Below are 20651 nucleotides of genomic sequence, written 5' to 3'. Positions count from 1 at the left end.
TTGATAACATAATCCAAACGGATTACGCTCACCTCCCGCTCCGGGGTTAACAGAGGCAGCAGAGAGTGAGTGGGTGAGCAAATGTGAGAGAGAGGAAGAGGAGGACGAGCTGGAGGCCTGTCCCAGGTTCTGTACAATGCAGCCTCCAACTCCCCTTCTCCTTGCAGGCATCTAACATTGGGCTCTGGACTTTACAAGCACGGATAAGGAGGGAGTCAGAAGGCTTGACGACTTTTAGTGTGGCAACACTGCTGTCAACTACAGGCTCAACAGGCTGGGAATTAGTTCTGAGATTAGTTTGATTAGGGTAGAGTCTAGAGTCTTTGAATTTTCTGGCTAAGGCAAGATCAGGCGAGAAAGAGATGCCAACTGAAGAGTGAAAAAATGGAAGGATAACTGGAAACATGACAAAGGTGGAATTTTAGGAGGACCAAGGCCAGGATTCATTTCCAACACCCTCATTTCCCCCTACACATTCACACGGTACCCGAAACTTCTAGAGTGGCACCGGACCTTCAGTGACATGTGCATGCTGATGTCCAAGGACCAGAGACAAATGCATGCAGCAGACAACTCTGAAACCCTGTGGAAGTCAGGCTCTTTGTTCTGGCCAATTTGTTTGCTCTGGTGCTGATGCTGTGGTGGTCCCTCAGTAGGGCAGGAGTGAGGGTGAACTCTTGTGCAGGACAGACAGAAAGGACAAGCATGCTGTGCGTGGGATGGATGGGCAGAAGAACAGCAGCCACCGTTCTCTGGATCATTTCCCTCAGCTGGATATGCCTCCCAGCATGTGCACAGATGAGGATCCCTCCTGAAACGTGAGTACCATTTGTTTGCAGACCACTGCCGCTGCCACCTACTGTGCCATCCTCACCCCCTATTGTTAAACCATCCCGCATTCCTAAAATAGAACTCCTTAAATGGCTAATGTTTATGGCGAAATTGTTATTACACACTTCTATAAGCAAGGAATAGCCCCACCAGTTTGCACAGGGGTCTCTGTAGTTACTGAATAATATGCCTTACTGTGCAATAAGCCTTGGAGTGTTAAGGGGCTATTCTGAACTTGGATGTACAGTTTTAGGAGATATCTTGTGAAGGTTCTTTCAACTTTCAAAAGGTTCTTCATACATCTCATTTCTGGAAATGGTAGATTCCCCTACAGCTCACAAAGAACCCTTTATGGAACCTTTAGCTTTTAAAGTGTATGATAGTGATACTACAAGCACTAGGGTTCCACTACTCTCAATGTTTTCATATAGATCATACTATATAAGGGCAACTGTCGAAAAGGGTGTACAGGATGTTTTGCTTCTTGTTGGGCATTTCACTGCAATACAATTTTATGGGAATCTCCCCTTTATTTACTGGAAATGTTGACAGGTCAGACTAACTGGCAATTACTGCAAGCCCAGGGCATCTCATTAACACACTAGACACTGACAGAAGGTCTAAAAAAGGGTAAGACTGAGTTGACCTATGTATACAGTATTAATATTCTCTCATTGTAATGAGGGGGGCAATGAGGAGACACAGTTAAAGCACTGCATTAGTGCTGTGTAGAGAAGCTGTATTCTCAGCAGTAGAGTTAGTACATTACCTTTAGGTCACATCAATCCTTAACCACATTCTGCTCCTCGTTCGCAAGCCTGATTATTAGGTCTTAGAGGTCTCTGGCAAGTTTCGGTTTGTGACCCAAAGGCCTCCTATGCTTCCTGCCGCCTCATCCAGACTTGTCCAAAATCACTGCCAAAAGATCTTGGGCTGCTTACAGATTAACCTTTGGCAGGTTGACGTACAGTTCAGAAACCTTTACACAATGTGTTCAGTATGTGCTGACATGGAGAACAATACAGTTCACTAAACGGAATGAGTAGTCTAAAAAAAGGAAGGTGGGATAACCATGCACCTCATTGTTTATGTCGTGATCAGCATCTCAGACTCTTTTCTTTGCACTTTTAGTGCTATGTGTTATGTCAAATGTGCTCAAGATAGCAATATGCACTCATATAGATGGGCAAATTTATGTAGTTTCCCTGAAGGGTCTAGTGAAAATTGCAGACCCTGATGATAAATGTAGACCATGTCTATTAGAAAGTCTGAAGGAGATTAAACATGGCAGGAATAGAGTCAACACTAGTTGGGAATTTAAGCAATGGTGTTACATCTGTGTAGAAATGGTGTTCTTCTGCTGTAGTAGAAAATAATGGCAAAGTCTATTAAATAATCTCAGTTTGCATTTCCTCAAAATAAAAAATGTTTACCTAATTTTAACCTATACTTATTCAAATGTCTGTACTAATCAGCTCATGTACAATCCTCTGTCTAATATGTTTGATCTTTTATTTACTGTTTCAGAATCTTAGTCTGTGTTGGTGAGACTGAGGATGACATTCTTTATTAAACTGGAAATTAGTCATGAGCTTAGCTGGTTGGTGATATCAAACATAACAGCCTACTAAATAATTTAGAAATAACCTTTTTTATAGTAATGTTTTTATCGTAATATGTCAGTGTTACAGATAATGGATCATAAAAATGACCAAAGGTTATCTTGACACCTAGATTAGAGATTTTATCTTTAGATTATATCTTTTAACACTGATGTACATAGAGTACTGAATACTCCTAATAAATCTTAAAACTGATGATTTTAAACTCTGAATAACTATATAGCTGTTATAGAGTTAGAATTTACTGTACTACAAAAAGTTTCAGAACTATTTCTGTCAAACATGCTTAGGTGAAATGTACATCCGAGTATCTTAGCTAAGTACTCTTAATAAATCTCTGTAAAGGTTAGCTAGCTAGCTAACAGTAATTGGGAAGTTAGTCACAGATGGTTTAGCACATTTCTAAAACTAAAAGGAGGCAATAAATCTTTCAAATGGAAGACTTTTACCTTTATGTTATTCAGGTGAATAACTATATAGTCATATTTGTGTATAGCCATTATGTACTGTGAAAATATTATTTTTTACAGTCAATAAACCAGTTTCAGAACTATTTGTGTCCAACATGCTTAGGTGCAATGTATGGAGTACATCTGTGTATTACAGAATTACAGAATCCTAATCTGTTTTATCTAAGCTTAGATGGCAGATCATGATGTTTGCTGTATTTAAACATTGTTTCTCAAGAAGGTTATATATATATATAGTTATATATATATATATATATATATATATATATATATATATATATAGAGAGAGAGAGAGAGAGAGAGAGAGAGAGAGATAAATTCATATACCATTAGAAATTAAACTTTAGGACTTAAACTTGGTATATAATGACGCAGTGGTCATTCAGAGTGGTGTGGAATGCGATGCTTCATTCTAAAAAAACTTCATTGCAGTGGTGGTGGTGGCTGATATACAATAGCTGCAATACAAACATAGACATTTTATTACCACAATGGCCAGTAAACCTACACACGTCTCATGAGTTTATACAGTGGACTTTTTTGCTCTACACCCTGCATCTATCCTTCACTACGAATGAAATTGGGGAAAAAAATACAGGCCACAAGCTTACACTGTAACAGTGTCTATTTTTTACCAAATGATCTCCTGCAGAATTTCATCAGAATACTTTTGTTTGAGCACTCTTCACATGTCCAATGCTGACACAATTTCACCTCCCAGCTCAGGTGAAGCAGCAGAGGAGCCACCAGATTCAGCCGTTTAAAGCTAGGTTCATACATGAGCAAATGCAACTGGCATGAGGCTTCAACAGCACCACCTCTGAATTCCTGTAACCTGGCACTAAAAGGAGGTGTGAACTGAAGGAAGAAGCGCTTGCAGAGGAGCGCTTCTGCAGGCATTTGTAGGATCCCTCTGTGAGATATCATAGGGATAGTCAAATGGCTCAAAACTAATGGAAGGAGATTGTGTCAAGTATAAACACTTAGAGCGTTCAGCCTTGTGCAGCCTTAAGTTGTGTCAACATCACTAATAATGTAGGAATAAGCTTCTGTATAGTATTCATTTAGACTTGTAATATGCCAGTGTTACAGATAATTCATCATAAATATTAATAATAATTATTATTATTTGAGATCTAATCAATAACATTGATGTATGTGGACGTGAACTGGCTAGTTAGTCACAGGTAGTTTGCACATCTTTAAATTGAAAGGCTTTTATCTTGATGCTAGTAACTATATAGCTTTGCGTCAGCATGGACTGTGAACACATGTATTTTTCACAGTCTATAATAATGTTTCTGTCAAAAGTTTCTATAAACTATTTCTGTCAAACATGCTTAGGTGAAACATACAAAGTACATCTGAGTATAGAAAGATATTTGAAAGACTTTCTAAGGAATTAGGCTAATCTTTACCAACTCATCTAATAGCCTTTATGAGGGAGCTTTCAGGGGCATTAAACTCTTCAGATGCCAGGTTCCTATCAAAACGACTGTGAGCAATTCTGACTCTGTTTCTTTAGAACAGAGCATTTCAGACCAGACCACTCTGAGTGAATGTTGAAAAGTCTTTGGAATTCTTCAGCAAAAAATTCACAGCTTTGACCATGTGCTAAAACATATGTACACAATAACCTGAAATACATAATACAAGGTATATCCTATCACATAACTACTAATCAGAATGGAACAGCGAGGCCTGCTCTGTGAACACAGCCAAAGTATCGTTTGTGCCAGTCCTGGCATCCAGAGCTCAGCGTTCCTTCCAGAACATTCAGAAAGGTTAATGTCCTCAGACGTTCTCTTGAGGATTGCAGACAATTCTGTGGCTCTAGGCCATGTGTCCTCATGGATTGTGGATTTGGCCTTTAGTCAGAGAGAGGAAGCTTGATATTCTGGCCTGGCATCCTGACACACATACGTGCACACACACGCACATAGAGGCCAGAAGCTAAATCCTTCTTCTTCAGCTTGGTTCTTAAACACAGTAACCGCTCCTATTACAGCAAGCTGTAGTAAGGAATAACTCAGCACAGTGAGCGTGTTATAGATGTGTAGTCACACTTCACCATGGAATCACTTCTAATATCTTAATATTCACTGAGATTGCAGGGTATAGGGTTACTCCAAGGGGAACACTGGGATATTACATTCAACATTTTATGTAAACAATACTCAGTGTTTTAATATAGGCCCTTTAAAATTGTTTAGGCTCTCATCGCTTCATCATTTTCACTTGACCTGTTCAGCACTGTGAAACTGGGTCAAACTTTACACTGGCCTTCCTTGAGTGTAAGATGGTCTGTTCCATTGCATTTTAGTGTTTAGTGACTTAGTGTTACATACTAGAAGGTTAAAGTTGAGTATAATGTCTTTTTTATATAGTGTAGACAATTGGTGGGGACATTGGTGTGTGTTCTGGGTATTTGTTGTATACAAAATGACCTGTATTGCACATTTATTGTCTTTTGTAGTTGTAGTCCCTTACTTTGGGCTCTCCATAACTCACCCAATATATCTTTATGATCCTATGATACTTCTTTATGCAACTCATTGGCTTCATATAGCTATGTAAAGTAAACTATATGGACAAAAATATTGGGACACCTAGTCATTCATTGTTTCTTTTGAAGTTAAAGGTATTAAAAGTGTGTTTATCCTGCTTGTGTTAAAGTAACTGTCTCTACTGTCCAAGGAAGACTTTTTACTATATTTTGGAGCACTGCTGTGAGGATTTGATTACATTTAGGAACAAGAATGCTACTAGGGTCATAAGGTTGGATGCCCACTGCCCCTATCAACTCCCCAACTCATCCCAAAAGTATTGGACAGAGCATTTTCAGAGCATTTCAGCTTAGTGCTGGCATGCCTCTACAGGGACAGTGATTGATAATGCATTTATTAGAAAGGGTGTCACTCAGTGCATCGTATGTGATTTAGCAGCTGATTTTTATATTCTGCACACATTTGCAGCCCTTATATTAATGTGGAAGTTTGGGTCCCATTGGTATATGCTGTTTGTGTGTTCATTAGGGTGCAAGAGTGGGCCAACACATTTGGAAAACAGCTATCAGCCTTATCAGCCAGATACTCTGGATCTCTCCTGCTGCAAAAAGTAAGTAAAGCTCAACATTTACTAGATCTTTACTTATTCAGTACATTCGTTGTAACTACTGAAATCAAGGGTATTAAAAACAGTTTATCCTGCTTTTGTTGGTGTAACTGTCTCTACTGTCAAGGGAAGATTTATAGTAGATTTGTAGTAGCTTTAAATATGGACTCAATGTGTATATAGATGGAAATGCATAGTCACCCCATGGCATTTAATATATAAAAGAATGCTTGAAAGCATTTGTAATTTTCAAAAGGTCTCAATACAGGGTCTAAATAATGATTCCCTGTGTATTCTGTTAAAAACAAGACAATGAATGATAATATTTTAATGATATTAAATGCATGTCTTTTTGCTCTTGTATTTGTGAAAATGAGTGCACTTCTTATTATATTATAATGAAGTGCGTTCTGTATGAGAATCTCTCTAGGGCACTAAAGACAACAAGACAACCTACCAGCTTGAAGCTCCATCTGTCAACCTGGAGAGAGGGAGATAGAGAGAGCGAGCGAGCAAGAGAGAGAGAGAGAGAGAGAGAGAGAGAGAGAGATAGGGATGATGGTAACGGGATGAAACACAGTTTCATCAAGATTTTCTGACCTCGTTTTTTTTAAAGTAGTTCTAACATTACCAGTACTATGTTTGCATAATGCTTCATACAGCACAAAACAAGAGAAATATAGCAAATGAATGCGTTACTCAGGAACTTTCAGAGCTATATGTAAATAATAATGAGTAAAAATAATTGAATAAGTTAATAATTAAAAACAACCTCAACTTAACCTCAACAGCTTGCTGGAGAAAGTTCTAAGCGTGTAAATCTTACCAATTTATCTAGATAATTAGAGGTCTGAAACATATTCATGCTGGGGTTTCAGTCTGGTTCGTTTGGCACAATCTTAAAAGTAAAGGTTTGTAGATGGATCTTGGCTTCGATTTAATGTTCTCATAAGGACCCTGTAATTGTAGAACTCTTGTATCATGAGAACATTATTTAAACTTTATATAGGACTCTTCACACTCACATATCATGTTTATAAATATAATGATTTATAAGTAACCATCAGTCTTCATTTTTAAGAGTGTGATGCTGTTTTATTTACAGTATAGTGTTGATGAACAAAGCTAAAAGCAGAGATGGTGGAATAGTACATATGACTACTGGATGTGTACAAAGTGATAGCAAATATCATAAAACCACTGTAAGAGTTTATGAGTCCCTGTAAAAAAAAACATTTTTTAAAATATACACTTTATGGACAAAAGTATTGGGACACCTGCTCATTCATTGTTTCTCCTGAAATCAAGGCTATTAAATGCGAGTTTATCCTGCTTTTGTTGGAGTTAATCTGTCGTCTATACCATCCAGGCTTTCTACTAGATTATGGGGCATTGCTGTGAGGATTTAATTGCATTCAGCGACAAGAGATTATTTCTCTGCACCGACTAGACAAGCTGTGTGTGTGTGTGCATTTGCACATTTGTGTCAGCAGTCATTTAGACATATTGTGTAGCTATTTTAAATGTATATGTTGGGGGTTGGGCATATATTGCAATATTAATAAAATACAGGATTTTCACCAGAATTTGATGATCCAATATGTAGTGATATTAAGAATGCACCCAGTGTACCCAAGATTGGAGTAAAATAATTGATAATGGCCAGATAATAATAATCTAACGCTGGTAGATATGTCATGAAAAATGTAAACTCTGTGAATAAATGTAATGTTTAATTAAATTTGCCTTAAATGACACTGCATATCCTGCGAGGTGAATGTTGAGCATGCCTGCATTAGCACTGATTAGTGCAGTCATAGTTCTAGCACTGTGTTGTGGAGGTCAGCTAGTGTGGAGGTCAGCTAGTTCTTTGTTATTTACATTCACCAAAACTAGCTATACGAGCTATATTACAGACACTAAGAGGTAAACTCTTTTAAAAAATTACTGTAGCATCAGAAGGATGGCACATAAACGAATAGTAGCATAGTTGACATTGAAAAAGTGTTCTGATTGAAAGAAAAGGGGCTTAACTTTTCTATAAGGCACTAGAGATGTGTCAAAGGCAGTTGTGACTCTTTTGAGGTTATTCTGCCATAGAAGAAGAGATTTGCTTTTCTTTGATTTGGTCTTCTTGGTCTATGTGTCCACCTAACATCTCCGCCCTCTCTCATTCTTTCTCTCTCTCTTTCTCTCTGATCTAAGCTCAGTATAAAACCTGCTCCTCTTAATGCTTTGTGTTGGGAAGTGGATTATCCCAGGCCAATCTCTCAGCTTATTTCAGAACTGGCACAATTGTTTGTGCAGAGAAAAGAGTGCCTCTGCAGCAGCAGACGGTGTGATGGAAGCATACAGGAAAGAACAAAGCCTCAATAAGAGTGTCCCTCTGTTCACAAGGCCTCATAGATCCTTTTAAACTAAACTCACTAAAAAATGACACTGCCTTGGGAATTGACATTGATCTGTGATTTCTTATCACAGGCCCAAGGGCCCAGAACCAACAGAAGCTAGTGTTTGCTGGTTAGGCACGTATATGAGGTCTGCAGAGATTGTTGTAGGCCAGTGTAGCTTTGTGATTAATATGTGATGCGCTATGACGTTGGAAGCGGAAGGTAAGTGTTTGTGGTGTTTGTCTAGTGTCTTAGTCGATAATGAAACAGATGGATCTCTTATCAGTAGACTATTTATTGCTGGTGTAGACTGTCCAAAATATCAGCAGCTCACTAATTGCTTGGTTCCATCCTCACCACCGTTGAGTGTTTTTTATCCCTTAAGTTGTGCTGCTTACTGCCTGATAATGGCCTAACCGTGTGTACTCCAGAAAATGGGAAAATTGCCTTGGAAGAATTATACGGTGGGCTTTCCCATGCTGGTTGTTAGAGAATAGTTGCCAAAGCTGAAACTACTGTTGCAGATGCAGTTTTAAATATTCAATTAAATCTCTCTCACCTGCTTCCCTCATGGCGCTCCTGGTGGAGGTGCACATCGTAAATTGTCTGATGTTCAGAAGTAGATTTTCCTTGTCTTTGAAAGTGAAAGCAATTTTGTTTACTGATTAGAAATTGTAAAAAAAAAAATTTTTTTATTCTCTGATAAAGAAAAAATGAATCATCATACAGCACTAAGCCACTTCAACTCATTATTGCCTAGACAGCTAGGATGAAACATCTCTAAAACTCTAAAAGTATCTATTGTCAGTGGTCGATCACAAACCAACAACAGGGTGTTTGTTGGAAACCCAAATCTCTTCTGGGCCAAAAGTGTTATTACAAACTTCTATTACCAAGGAATATCCACATGCGTTTGTACAGAAGTCCCTGTAGTTACTGAGTAATACACCTTAGTGTGTAATAAGCCTTGGAGTGTTAGGAGGTTAATGACTGTTATGGGATCACTGTGTACGAGGCCAATGCCAACCCCTGTCCACCATTAAAAGCACCATTGATCAAAGGTCCAGCGGGTGTTTTAAATGGTGGACAGGGGTTGGCATTGGTTGCCAATAGTGAACAGGGGTTGCCTAGGTTGCCTAGGCCCTTTTTTTATATCACATGGATGGCTGGGCAGGTACATACGATGATGCACTGTGAGAAGAAGACAACCCCCGGGCAACCGGGAGAGACCAAACTAGTTAAGAAGATGGTGATTGCTAAAGGTGAAGGTGACATAGCATTAGTCTCCTATTAGAACATTCGACATAGCTTCATTTATAATGAAGAGTTCAAGGCGTTAACTTGGCCTCTAAATATCCCAGATCGCAGTCCAATCGAGCGGCTGTAGGATGGGCCAGAAATGCTGATCTTCAGCAGGCTCCACCTTATGATTCACATGACATAGTATAAACAGCAAACATTTGCAAAAACATGCTGACTGGTGAAGCCCACATAGATGTTGGTGGTTGACAGTATTGTTGTTTATTGTGTGTATCTGTGTGTTTTGTGTGTGTCTGATTGTGAATGTAGAAATACAAGGACATTGAGCCTATAGTGAAGATCGAGGAGGTGAATGGCATGGAGCTGGTGAGAAAGTTCGCTGAAGAGATGGAGAACATGCTTGGCAGGAAGATGAAGTCTGTCAAAGTAAGAGAGCTTGTTCAGCACTTCAAATATTAGGGCTCTACAGTACTGTATTATAAGCGTTAGCGTGATCATGAATGTGCAATGTACAAATGAGCCCTCTAACAAATGACAGCTTTTCTCACCAAACTCAGATTCTTCACATTAGTTTCTGTGGGTGCTTTGATGAATCAGACAATTCACAATATCTAACTAATAGTAAAGCAAATACATTTGGTCAAAGTCATTCAGACTAATCTTCAATCATTTACCAGTGTGTTTTAACACATTACAAGATATTTCTCAAATGTATTACATAGAACTATGATCACAATTACATACCATAAGGCCAGGTTCACCTTAGGAAGGATGGATTCAGTAGTTTATTAGTTAAATCAGATCTGTTGGTAAAAGGGAGAACTCTAAACTAGGTAGGCCAGTATACATAACCACTGGCTTTACTGAACAACCCTTGATCGCCCCCCATAGAAGTGTACAACCTGTAAACTGTTAGAGTAATAAATATCTATTACCCTATTAACCCCCCCCCCCCATCCCTCAACTTATTGCCTTATCAGTGTCAATTGTGATTAAAAATGTTATCTTCATCCTGTATTGGTTCTGTAAATAATGGGCTTGGGTGAATAGTGGAAAGTGGCTTTATTAAGTTCAGCTCAAGAGGTTGATAATAAACTGATAAGTTTATATCAGACATAATAAATCAGGGAGAACTATACTCCTCCAGTCTGCATTTATGTGCATTTTAACATGGATCATGGATGTAGTTTTGTTAAGCCTTTTTTTGCCATGACAGAAACTCAGTACTATTGGATTCATTCATTTGCCTAAGAAAGATTAAAAATCTGCAGATCCCCTTGGGTCCTTGCTTTTTGGAAAAGAAATAAGAATAGTAAACACTTTAGTTGCCTTGTACCTCATCATCCTAACAATGTGTGTAGTTTATCTGTCTTGTTTTCTGTCCATCTCCTGATGTGCTAACCTATGGGACTACTTGTTGTTGGGTCTTTCTAAATACTATGGGAACAAAATCCCAATTGTATTAAATCTATTTCCAACATTCAAAATGATTAATTGGTTACTGTGTGCAAAGCGATGCAAATTGTTGAGTTGTTTCAAAGTTATAACAGTCGGGAAAAAAACAAAAACAACTGGTGGTTCCAAGGAGTTTAAGAGGTTAAGCCTTATGTTTCCAACTTAGACTTCCAAGTGAAGTAAGCATTAAGTGTCTTTGCAATACAAATTTACTAAAATCTACACATTTTTTCTAAAGGCATAGTATACCCTGAGGATTCCTCACTGGTGCCCACACTTCTGACACGTACAGTGCATCTACCAATAAAGGCATCATGGGGCTTCTTTTGTAATAGAAAACCTGACAACACACAGAGAACTCCATTTCCATCTGCTGATTCAGTTCATTGTACGCATCCCAAGTGATGAAGGCAAACCTTCTTAATGTATCACCAACAGTATGCAAGGAAGGAGAGGGTAAGTCTTTGGTAACATCCCTGAGCTGTGATAAAAGATAGCAAGAAGCTATGTGTGTGTGTGTGTGTTTCTACAGAGAATGGCTGAGGCTGCAGAAGATGCTGATCTGTATCACGAGTACAACGCCACACTAGAGGTGAGCTGATCTACTGATAATCCATCCACATTCATGAAGCCTCCAATGCATCATTCTAACACCACAACATGCCATAATATGTTACACTTGTATGCTTCATACGCAGTGATGTATGTTGTATGACAGAATCAAACTCGGATCCTTCTAAAATGTAGCATTGTTATTTTGCAGTTTGACTACTATAACTCCATGCTGATAAACACTATGGATGAGGATGGAAACTATGTGAACCTAGGCGGAGAGTTCCCGTTGGAGGAAAATGAGCATTTCAACAAACTTCCTGTCAATACACAACAGAGCGTCATCCAAGTTCCCACCAATGTCTACAACAAGGGTATTCCACAATTACTGGTGTTGTAATTAGAACAGAATCTTATAGTTTCATACAAATGTTTGGGCACCCAAACTTTTCCTAACTGTGAATTGCTGAGTAGAAGTGAAAGGCATCTTCCAAAAGCATCTTTCAAGTTAAAAATAAACATTTTAAGCACAATATTCTTTTGTTTGTTTTACAATTTTATGTGTGTACATATATGGAGTGAAATAAAGACTAGAAGCATCATGCAATGGTTTGGGCACCTCAAGTCCACCAAGGCCTCTGACCTTAATTAATTTGTTAGGGCTGTAACTTTCTTTAAGCAAATTTCACAGCTTTATAAGTTGCCTGAATCCTCAAAATCTTGTCCCAGCAATTAGCAGCCATGGATTCATCTAAGCAGTTAATATGTAATGTCATTAAGAAATGTTTGCAGGAATGGTGGACGGAACACCAATAAAACATTCCATAGAGAACTATGCTGGGATTACTAGACAGCCTTCACCACAGACTACCTCATAACAACATTCAGCATCAGAAATTTCCAAAGGGTCTTGATTCATTTGGAAGTTAAAATTAACAAATGAATGAACAACGAACAAAGGTATGGTTGGATGAAAAAAATGGAGCTGAATTGATTAAAAAAAATCTTTCCTACTGTTAAGCAAAGGGTTGGATCAATCATGCTTTGCAAAAATGCTGAAGAAGAAAAGAGGATGGCATTTTCAGCATAATTATCCAAATAATTATCCAAAACACACCTCAGAATTCAGTATGGGCTCACAGTCCCCCAACCTAAACAAAGGCTCACAGAACCAGACGCCTTTTGCTAGAAAGAATGGGTGACAATGCCCCAAACAATTAAAAAAGAATTTAAAAAGATGAAAAAGATGTCCTGAAATGATTTCCCAAAGGAGTTAAGTTTGCATGCCACGAATATAAACAAAAGCACATAGAGCTAAAGTACCTTTATCGTTAATCCTGTTCCTTTCCCTCCCAGATCCAGATATTCTGAATGGTGTGTACATGTCAGAGGCTCTGAATGAAGTGTTTGTGAGTAACTTTGATAAGGACCCCACTCTGACCTGGCAGTACTTTGGCAGCTCCACTGGCTTCTTCAGGTTATATCCAGGTAAAATGAACCCACTGCCTGACACCATTGCACAAATGTCCTGAGCGTCAATGTAGTGTTTACATTTTAGATGTAATTTTCCTTTGTGCAGTTTTATTCCAAGCAATGCATTCTAGCAATATCAGTCTTTGACTCCAGAATGAACAAACAGCTGCTACAGTAAGCTAGTAGCTATTATGTGTCCCTAGTCTACAATAACTGCATCAGGTCCACGCTGTAGTCTCACTGTAAACCACCATAGAAGTGTTTCTGTTTTGCTGTACTCTTAGCAAAAATCTTTGTCAATAGTTCCTTAAAGAACCATGTACTGCATTTACATAAAACTTCCTACCTGCCCGAGTTTGGCTTGGCTTTTTGTCAACAAATGACATAAATATGGCAAAAAATAAAGTTTTTGTCTTTTTGCAAAATGCTCAAGAAACACAAAAATTACATTTTTCATTTTTTTTGTAAATTTATTTACAAATACAAATGTGGTTCAGAATATGTCTTTTAGACTTTGAATTTCTCATCAATACACTAAGCTGAAATATTATAGAATATTACACCATGTTTTGTATTGTCAGCAATAATAACCACTTCTAAGGATTAATACAATAACTGAAATTATTTAATAATAAATTACCTTAATAATAAATGATTAATAATGTACATTATTAATTACTAGTTAAAAGATATCACTCTTGGATCTTTTGGAATAATGATTATCATCACATGCCATTACAGGAAGCAGCTCAGGTCAGACCATTAGAGTGAGCCAGTAACTGACTGAGAGCACTGTGTCCAGGTCAGAAGTGCTCACTCAGGAGCTAAGGGTGTCCTCTGAATCAGAGTTGCAGGCGTTAGCACTGGCCTGATAGGTGATGTCAGTGAAGTAATTAGTGTGTGTGAATGACTCAGCTCAAGCTCTCACGCTTTTTGTTTCTCTCTAAGGCGACCTATCATCACCTCATCACTCTACTGTGACAGTGTGTCAGTGGCCAGCAAGCTTCTCCGTTAGATAAAAATGCACAGTCAGAGTAATGTTCAGTTTCTGTTTCAAACCGGCATAATAATTTACTGGATAGAAGAATTATCCTAAGAATGCTAACTTATAGTATTCATTAACAACATTATGCTAATTATATTTCTAAAACAGATTCATTAACCTGACTGACTGTCAGGTTTTGTGGTTCAACCTGTGAACTTTATGTTGCTTTGTAATCATAGACTATTGTTAGGAAACTTCATTTCTTAGCAACATTGTTGTTCATTATGATTATAAATAGCCATTATTTAAGCAGTGTTGCAGGAGAGATTGAAACACAAATGAATGTGGAGTAAATTGCAACATAAAATTTCAATGCAGATAATCAAAAACTGTTGAAATTAGTCAACCCTACTGCAAATTAGGCTTCTTAGCAAAATGTATAAACTTTCAGCTGTTTGCAATAAACCAATCAAACAAGACAAAAATGAATGGCTCAACACAAGTAATATAGCAAGTAGTTTAGTACTTAGTAGAGCAACCTTTTGCTGTTATGAACTGCTGCAAATATGATGCATAGCCAGACACCAGCTTCTGGCAGCATTCCTGAGGAATCTAAGCCCATTCTTTATAGGCAGTGGCCTCCAGTTATATTAGTGGCCTCCACTAATATTCTTGGTTTTGTGTGCTGCACAAAAATCTTCTTCAAATCCCACCAAAGTGGTGACCACTCCAGAACCTTCAAAGAATTCCAGAACCGCTAAACCACAGGCCCAAAACGTCTGTGGAGCGATGAAACAAAACTGTAACGTTTGGGCTATGTTTGGATCAGCGTTATGTCAGGCGGAGGAAAAATGAAGCATATGCTGATAAGTCCACCCTGCTTAAAGTTTACATTCAATTTTTAGCAAATAGTAGCTTGCCTGAAAATTTAATGAAACTTGCTCACACATTTTAAATAGTTAACGAAAACTGAACACAATTAACAAGATTTAGGCTGTACGCCACTTTTTTACCGTAATGTATTTTTTCACTTTTTTTTAAAAGCAATAAACTTTTTGAGGTAATTTTTAAAAAATGGTTGTTTACACAAGTAAATGCACATATGTTGCTGTATACTATGCACGATAAGTTTTTATCATGTCTGCATGTTCATTCAGTTAAAATAGGTATGAAGTGAATAGTGTAGAACATGACTCAGTCATGCTTTTATGACTGTAATTAGTTTTGGTGTGCAATATACAAAGACTATCGATCATTTATCCACAGTATGGTTCATATGTCTGTATGCAGGTCTGTAAATATGCTTGTGTGTTGTGTTAATTAGGAATTCAGTGGACACCAGATGAAAACGGCGTAGTCACCTTTGACGCTAGGAATCGCAACTGGTAAGTGTTGTATTGTGTGCTTGTGTATGAGTATGTACCTTTATTGTTGATACTCAGGACAAATATAAGAATGTACGCCTTTGACTTCAGTAAATAAAATGACATTGATTTTTTATACAAATGTTCATGTGTCTATATGGACAAGCAAAGGTGTAAAAGGTTTTCACATTCATTACTTAGGTAGAAGTGTAGATACTATAGAAGCAGTACTTCTATAGAAGTTGAAGGATCAACTTCAGCTTTTTACTCGAATAAAAGTGTAAAAGTACTGGTCTCAAAACTACTTAAAGTATTAAAGTAAAAGTAATGTAAGGAAAACAAAGGCCAAAAGCTTAAGCCGCGCCACAGGAGCCTATAGTGCACTACCCCACCTCCTCAGAAAAACATTTTTCTAAAAGCCATAATGACTATAATGTTATTAAGTTTTACAAGTTTAACAATTCTGGGATGCACTAGGCTGCCTGTTTCAGCTGCATATCTGGTATCAAATATACTAAAGAAAGGACCATCTATGTGCACTTCAGAGGTATCTTATCAATAACCTTTTTTTGGACTGTAAATGTGGTGCTTAGTTATACTTCTCATCCATTTTTTTTGGAACGATGACAAGCTGGAATAAAAAAACTGAAATGTAAAAAAAAGTAGCATATCATTTTACTGTGAGAATCTTCTAGGTATGCTCATGAGTCACTGTGTGGAGACTAAACAGTGCATTTCCATGAAATCATGCAGTGCATTTATAAAGTGCCAATTAGAACGCTACCAACTAATCAAATTCTATTAAGATATGAGCCTTGAAGGTGTAGACTGTGCCAAGGACTGCTACTGATGCAAACCATAGGCTATGAACATTTGAGGTATTTCAGATGCATGCGTACTGTGTAACTTAATTACAGTCTTCATCCTACGCTTATAGACTGCTTAACTGCAAAGCTCAACTGAGAATAACAAAATCAAACTGAGGGCTTTGGCACCCCCGTAGACTGCAACCTGATGTGGCGGAGCTTCAGGTGACTCAAAGGAAGCATGTGCCACTCCTCATTTTTCCAGTTTGGCATCATTGTGTGTTGGGCAGATGCCTATGTAGCAGTTAAGCTAAAATAAAAAAAACCCTGGAATTAATTCTATATTAGGTCTGTTATTAACCATTTCTTTTACTCAACACATGGCTAATTGCTTGTTGCTTGCTGTCTTATTCTAAAAATGATGCTGTGCTACCCAAATAAACACACAACCCCTCCATGAATCACTGTTTTCTAAGATCATTCTTCAAAATATTCTAATAGCTCTTTGTTGTTTTGGGAGCATCCATATTTGAAGTGTGAGTCACAGCATCAACTGCTCTGTCACTGTTGGTCTATTATAGATATTTATTCAAACCAGGTATTGGTTATTTTATTGAGGGGGTGCAGGTAGATGAAGGAGTCCTATGATATCTGCCATCAAAATGTTTGCAGCAGATTCTTTAAGACCTGTAAGTTGTGAGGCGGGGCCTCCATGGATCATATCAGTGAGCCTTCGTTGCCCATGACCCTGTCAGCAGTTCACCACTATGCCTTCCATGAAGCTTTTTTGGTAGGTACTGACCATGGGACAGTGGTGTCCCAGTGGTTAGAGCTCTGGGCTATTGATGTCAGGGTTGTGGGTTCGATACCCAGGCTCAGCAAGCTGCTACTGTTGGGCCCTTGAGCAAGGTCCTTCACCCTCTCTGCTCGCCAGGAGCTGGAGTTGGCTGCCCACCACTCTGCGTGGGTGTGTGTTCTCACTGCCCCTAGTTCACTAGTGTGTGTGTTTTTCACGTCACCTGCAAGTGGTTGCAATGTTATGGCACGTTTATGTGAAATTGGAGTCAGTCTTAGACTGAAACCATGGTTATAGTTATGACTCCAGGGCTGCAAGAGGTTGCTCTCAGATTAGTAACGTGGCCGGCGCCCAGGAGACAAGAGTCAGGACGAGGACACTAAAAGGAACAGCAGCGGCAGCAGCAGGCCCAAAGACTTTAATCTTTTGTCCCTTCCGTGACTGAGTCGCTCATTAGCCTCCTCCGCTCGGCCAAGACCCTTCAGACACCTTCTGCTACCGTTAATGCCATTAAATCTAATACTCACAATCCACCAGCTCTAATGGGTGAAAGCACACACCTTGGAAGCTTCAAATCTACGTATGAAAATGAGTGTTACTTTACTGGACCTTAAGCTGTTCGAATAACACATGCTCCGATGTTTGTATATGACTGGGCTGTATGTGTGTGTATGTGGGATGTGTATGTGTGTCTGAAGTGCTAAAGCCCATTCCATTCCGTCTTTCATCCTCTTATTGTGATCTACACGTCACTGACCCTCTGACCAGAAGCGCATTACATTCTTCACTCTTAGCAATTCTCTGATGAGATTTTACTTGCTTTGATCCCTGTAGGCATTGTGAGTCCTTCCCATGATTGCGAAAGGTTAATATCTTAGAGGAGAGAGTGTTGAATTGATCGGAAAAAGGCAGTTCCAGAAATAACCTGACATACACGTTTTTCATGGCTTTTGTGAGTGTTTTTATGTGGGCCATGTTGATGTGACATGTAGCACAATGAATATTGAACCTACATAGGCTCAGTTCCCATGTACTTCAGTTATTTAGTGATTGAGAAGTAGCAAAGCAAACCTAAACCACAGCATTTTTAATAAATCCTAATGCATAGCTTGTGCTAATACCCATTAAACAGGGGCTTCTCTGAGCAACTAAAGGTCTAAGAATAACAGAGATCCACAAGGCAGGGGAAGGCTATAAAAAGAAAGCCAAGCATTTTCAGCTTGTGGTTTCTACAGTGTGGACTGCAGCTGAAAAATGGCAGTTCAGGGGAACTGTGGAGACTCAGAAAGACACAGAGTTAAGAGGGTGGTGTACCATTACACCAAGCAGTGTTGTTTGCACAAATATAATCTACATTGAAGTTGTAAGAAGGAAATCGTACCTGCGACCTCATAATATATAGTATGCTACAGAAAATCCAGACAAGCTAAATGGGTTTTAGAAACAAATGCTGTGGAAAGGTTTATGGAAAGAAAAACTTGCCAGCCGTGAAGTATGGGGGTGGATCTGTCATGTTTTAGGGTTGTGATGCCACACTGTGGCATTGGCAATATTGCAAAGGTGGTGGGAAGAATGGATTCCACAAAACACCAGCAAATCTTTGGTGCAAATGTCAAAAACCAGCATAATGATCCAAAACACACCTCAAAAACACCAAGAACTACCTGAAGAAATACAAGCTGAAGCTTTTGAAATGGTCCTTACAGTCCCTTTCCCTGAACAACACAAAATAATTATTGTGAATAAACTTCAAATAAGCTGTGCATGCAAGCTGGCCGAGCTTTTTTCAGGACTAGAGGCCTTCTGCAAAGAGTTATGGAAGACAAGAAGTAAAACTACTAGAACTAAAAGATTTGTAGCTGCTATAAAAAGCATTTACAGGCTAGGATATTTGATAAAGTTGGTGCTACTGGATACTCACTCTGAAAGGCGCTCAAACATTTACTCAATTTACTAAGAATTTAGATATTTATTGTTTCTGTAATTGTAAGAAAGAGTAATTGTGCATTGAGATTTGCTGTAAATTTCAAATAAGACTGCATGTAGGGTTGGTCAGTGTATTGGTCAAGTATTCCTAAAGACTGAACAATGTGAATTGCATGGAGTGAGGCCCAAAACGTATATATTTTAACCATATGTCTCAGCCCACCAGTGATATAATTAATTGCAATAATGACAGAACGCCATTGCATTCTCCACTCATATTTCCATCTTCACATCTTACTCTCTCAGGTATATTCAGGCTGCGACCTCCCCTAAGGACATCATTATAGTGGTGGACACCAGTGGCAGCATGAAGGGCCTCAGACTGACTATAGCCAAGCTCACAATCAACACCATTCTGGACACACTAGGAGAGAACGACTTTGTCAATGTCATCGCTGTAAGTTCACAGCAATAGGACTGTCATGTCATGGTTTCAGAAGATTTAATGGCTATAGCACATACAACGTGTGCAATACAGTGAATGGCTAATGCAATATATGATACAGCTCCCTCTTGTTCTTTCTCTTTCTCTTTGTCACTCTCAAAACATCAGTACAGTGATTATGTCCAGTATGTGGAGCCCTGTTTTAAAGGTACTCTGGTGCAGGCTGATCTAGACAACCGGGAGGTAATGTCCACTTTCAACTGTTGATAGTTTTGCTACTATCCTCTAAATCAGGAGTCTCAAACCAGTCATCATGGATCCTCTGATTATTCAGATATTTGCTCCATCCCTGTGCAGTCAGTCAGCAAAAGTCTGGGCTGTCAAGGAGTCCCTAAGGACTGGTTTAAGTGTAATGCCATTCAGCCTAGTCAAAGAACTAAGCAGCTGCATGTTCATGGTAACGGCCAGAGACAAGTATATATGTCCCATTCCCTTTCCTTTCCTTCCCTTCCCATCCCTGCTCTTCACCATACTATCCATAATGCTAGGACACAGTCTGCTGTTAACATCAGCATGCAGTGGCCTGCTGACCTACTTAGGTTCACATTGTGCAATTTCATGGGGGACTTTTAGGGGTGCCTGTTCACTTCAGCCACTAGATGGCACACATGCAATGAAGTTGTCAAGATTTTCTTTTACTCCTATACCAAGAATGATCAAGATTGCCTTCTAGGCCTGTTATTCCATCAATCCAGTAGAATTTGCATGGTGTGCCTTTTAAGGAAAACATCTTAAGGAAAGTTTTCCCTTGCACACACAACGCTAGTGATTGTCTTGCTAGCAGGCAAATTTCTTGCTGATTGGCTGCATGTTTAGCCTAAAGACCAGAGGCTAGTGGTCTGAGACACTTAACAAGATTAGCATTAGGACTTCTAAATGAAAACCATGAGAATGCTTTATTTTTGACTTCCCTGCTGTCCAGGGAAGGCTTTCTACTAGACTACTAAGGAGAATAACTGTAAGAATTTGATTGCATTTAGCAACAACAGTGTTAGTGAGGTCAGGATGTTGGATGATTACCACCCCACCTCATCCCCAACACGAGATGGAGCACCATCATTCCTGAGAACACAGTTCCACTGCTCCACAGCTCAATGCTGGG

General features: G+C 38.8%; 1 protein-coding gene across 4 annotated transcripts in view; it reads left to right on the top strand.

The window, feature by feature from the left end:
* The window catches only part of cacna2d4a (calcium channel, voltage-dependent, alpha 2/delta subunit 4a), a 118993-nt gene continuing 98342 nt past the window's right edge, over positions 1-20651 (top strand). For 3 of the 4 annotated variants that reach the window (XM_072672842.1, XM_072672841.1, XM_072672840.1), the window contains exons 1-9: positions 1-818; positions 5959-6040; positions 9997-10113; positions 11675-11734; positions 11906-12068; positions 13051-13182; positions 15477-15537; positions 19351-19501; positions 19658-19732. In XM_072672842.1, coding sequence (XP_072528943.1) covers positions 634-818; positions 5959-6040; positions 9997-10113; positions 11675-11734; positions 11906-12068; positions 13051-13182; positions 15477-15537; positions 19351-19501; positions 19658-19732 — 1026 coding nt within the window. In that variant the 5' untranslated portion in view covers positions 1-633. Of the gene's footprint in view, positions 819-5958; positions 6041-9996; positions 10114-11380; positions 11735-11905; positions 12069-13050; positions 13183-15476; positions 15538-19350; positions 19502-19657; positions 19733-20651 lie in introns of those variants that run through there. The other variant, XM_072672843.1, reaches the window with a different exon arrangement.

Source organism: Salminus brasiliensis, chromosome 2 (genome assembly GCF_030463535.1).
Source record: "Salminus brasiliensis chromosome 2, fSalBra1.hap2, whole genome shotgun sequence".
NCBI classification, from domain to species: domain Eukaryota; kingdom Metazoa; phylum Chordata; class Actinopteri; order Characiformes; family Bryconidae; genus Salminus; species Salminus brasiliensis.
This window is presented reverse-complemented; position numbering and strand designations above follow the sequence as displayed.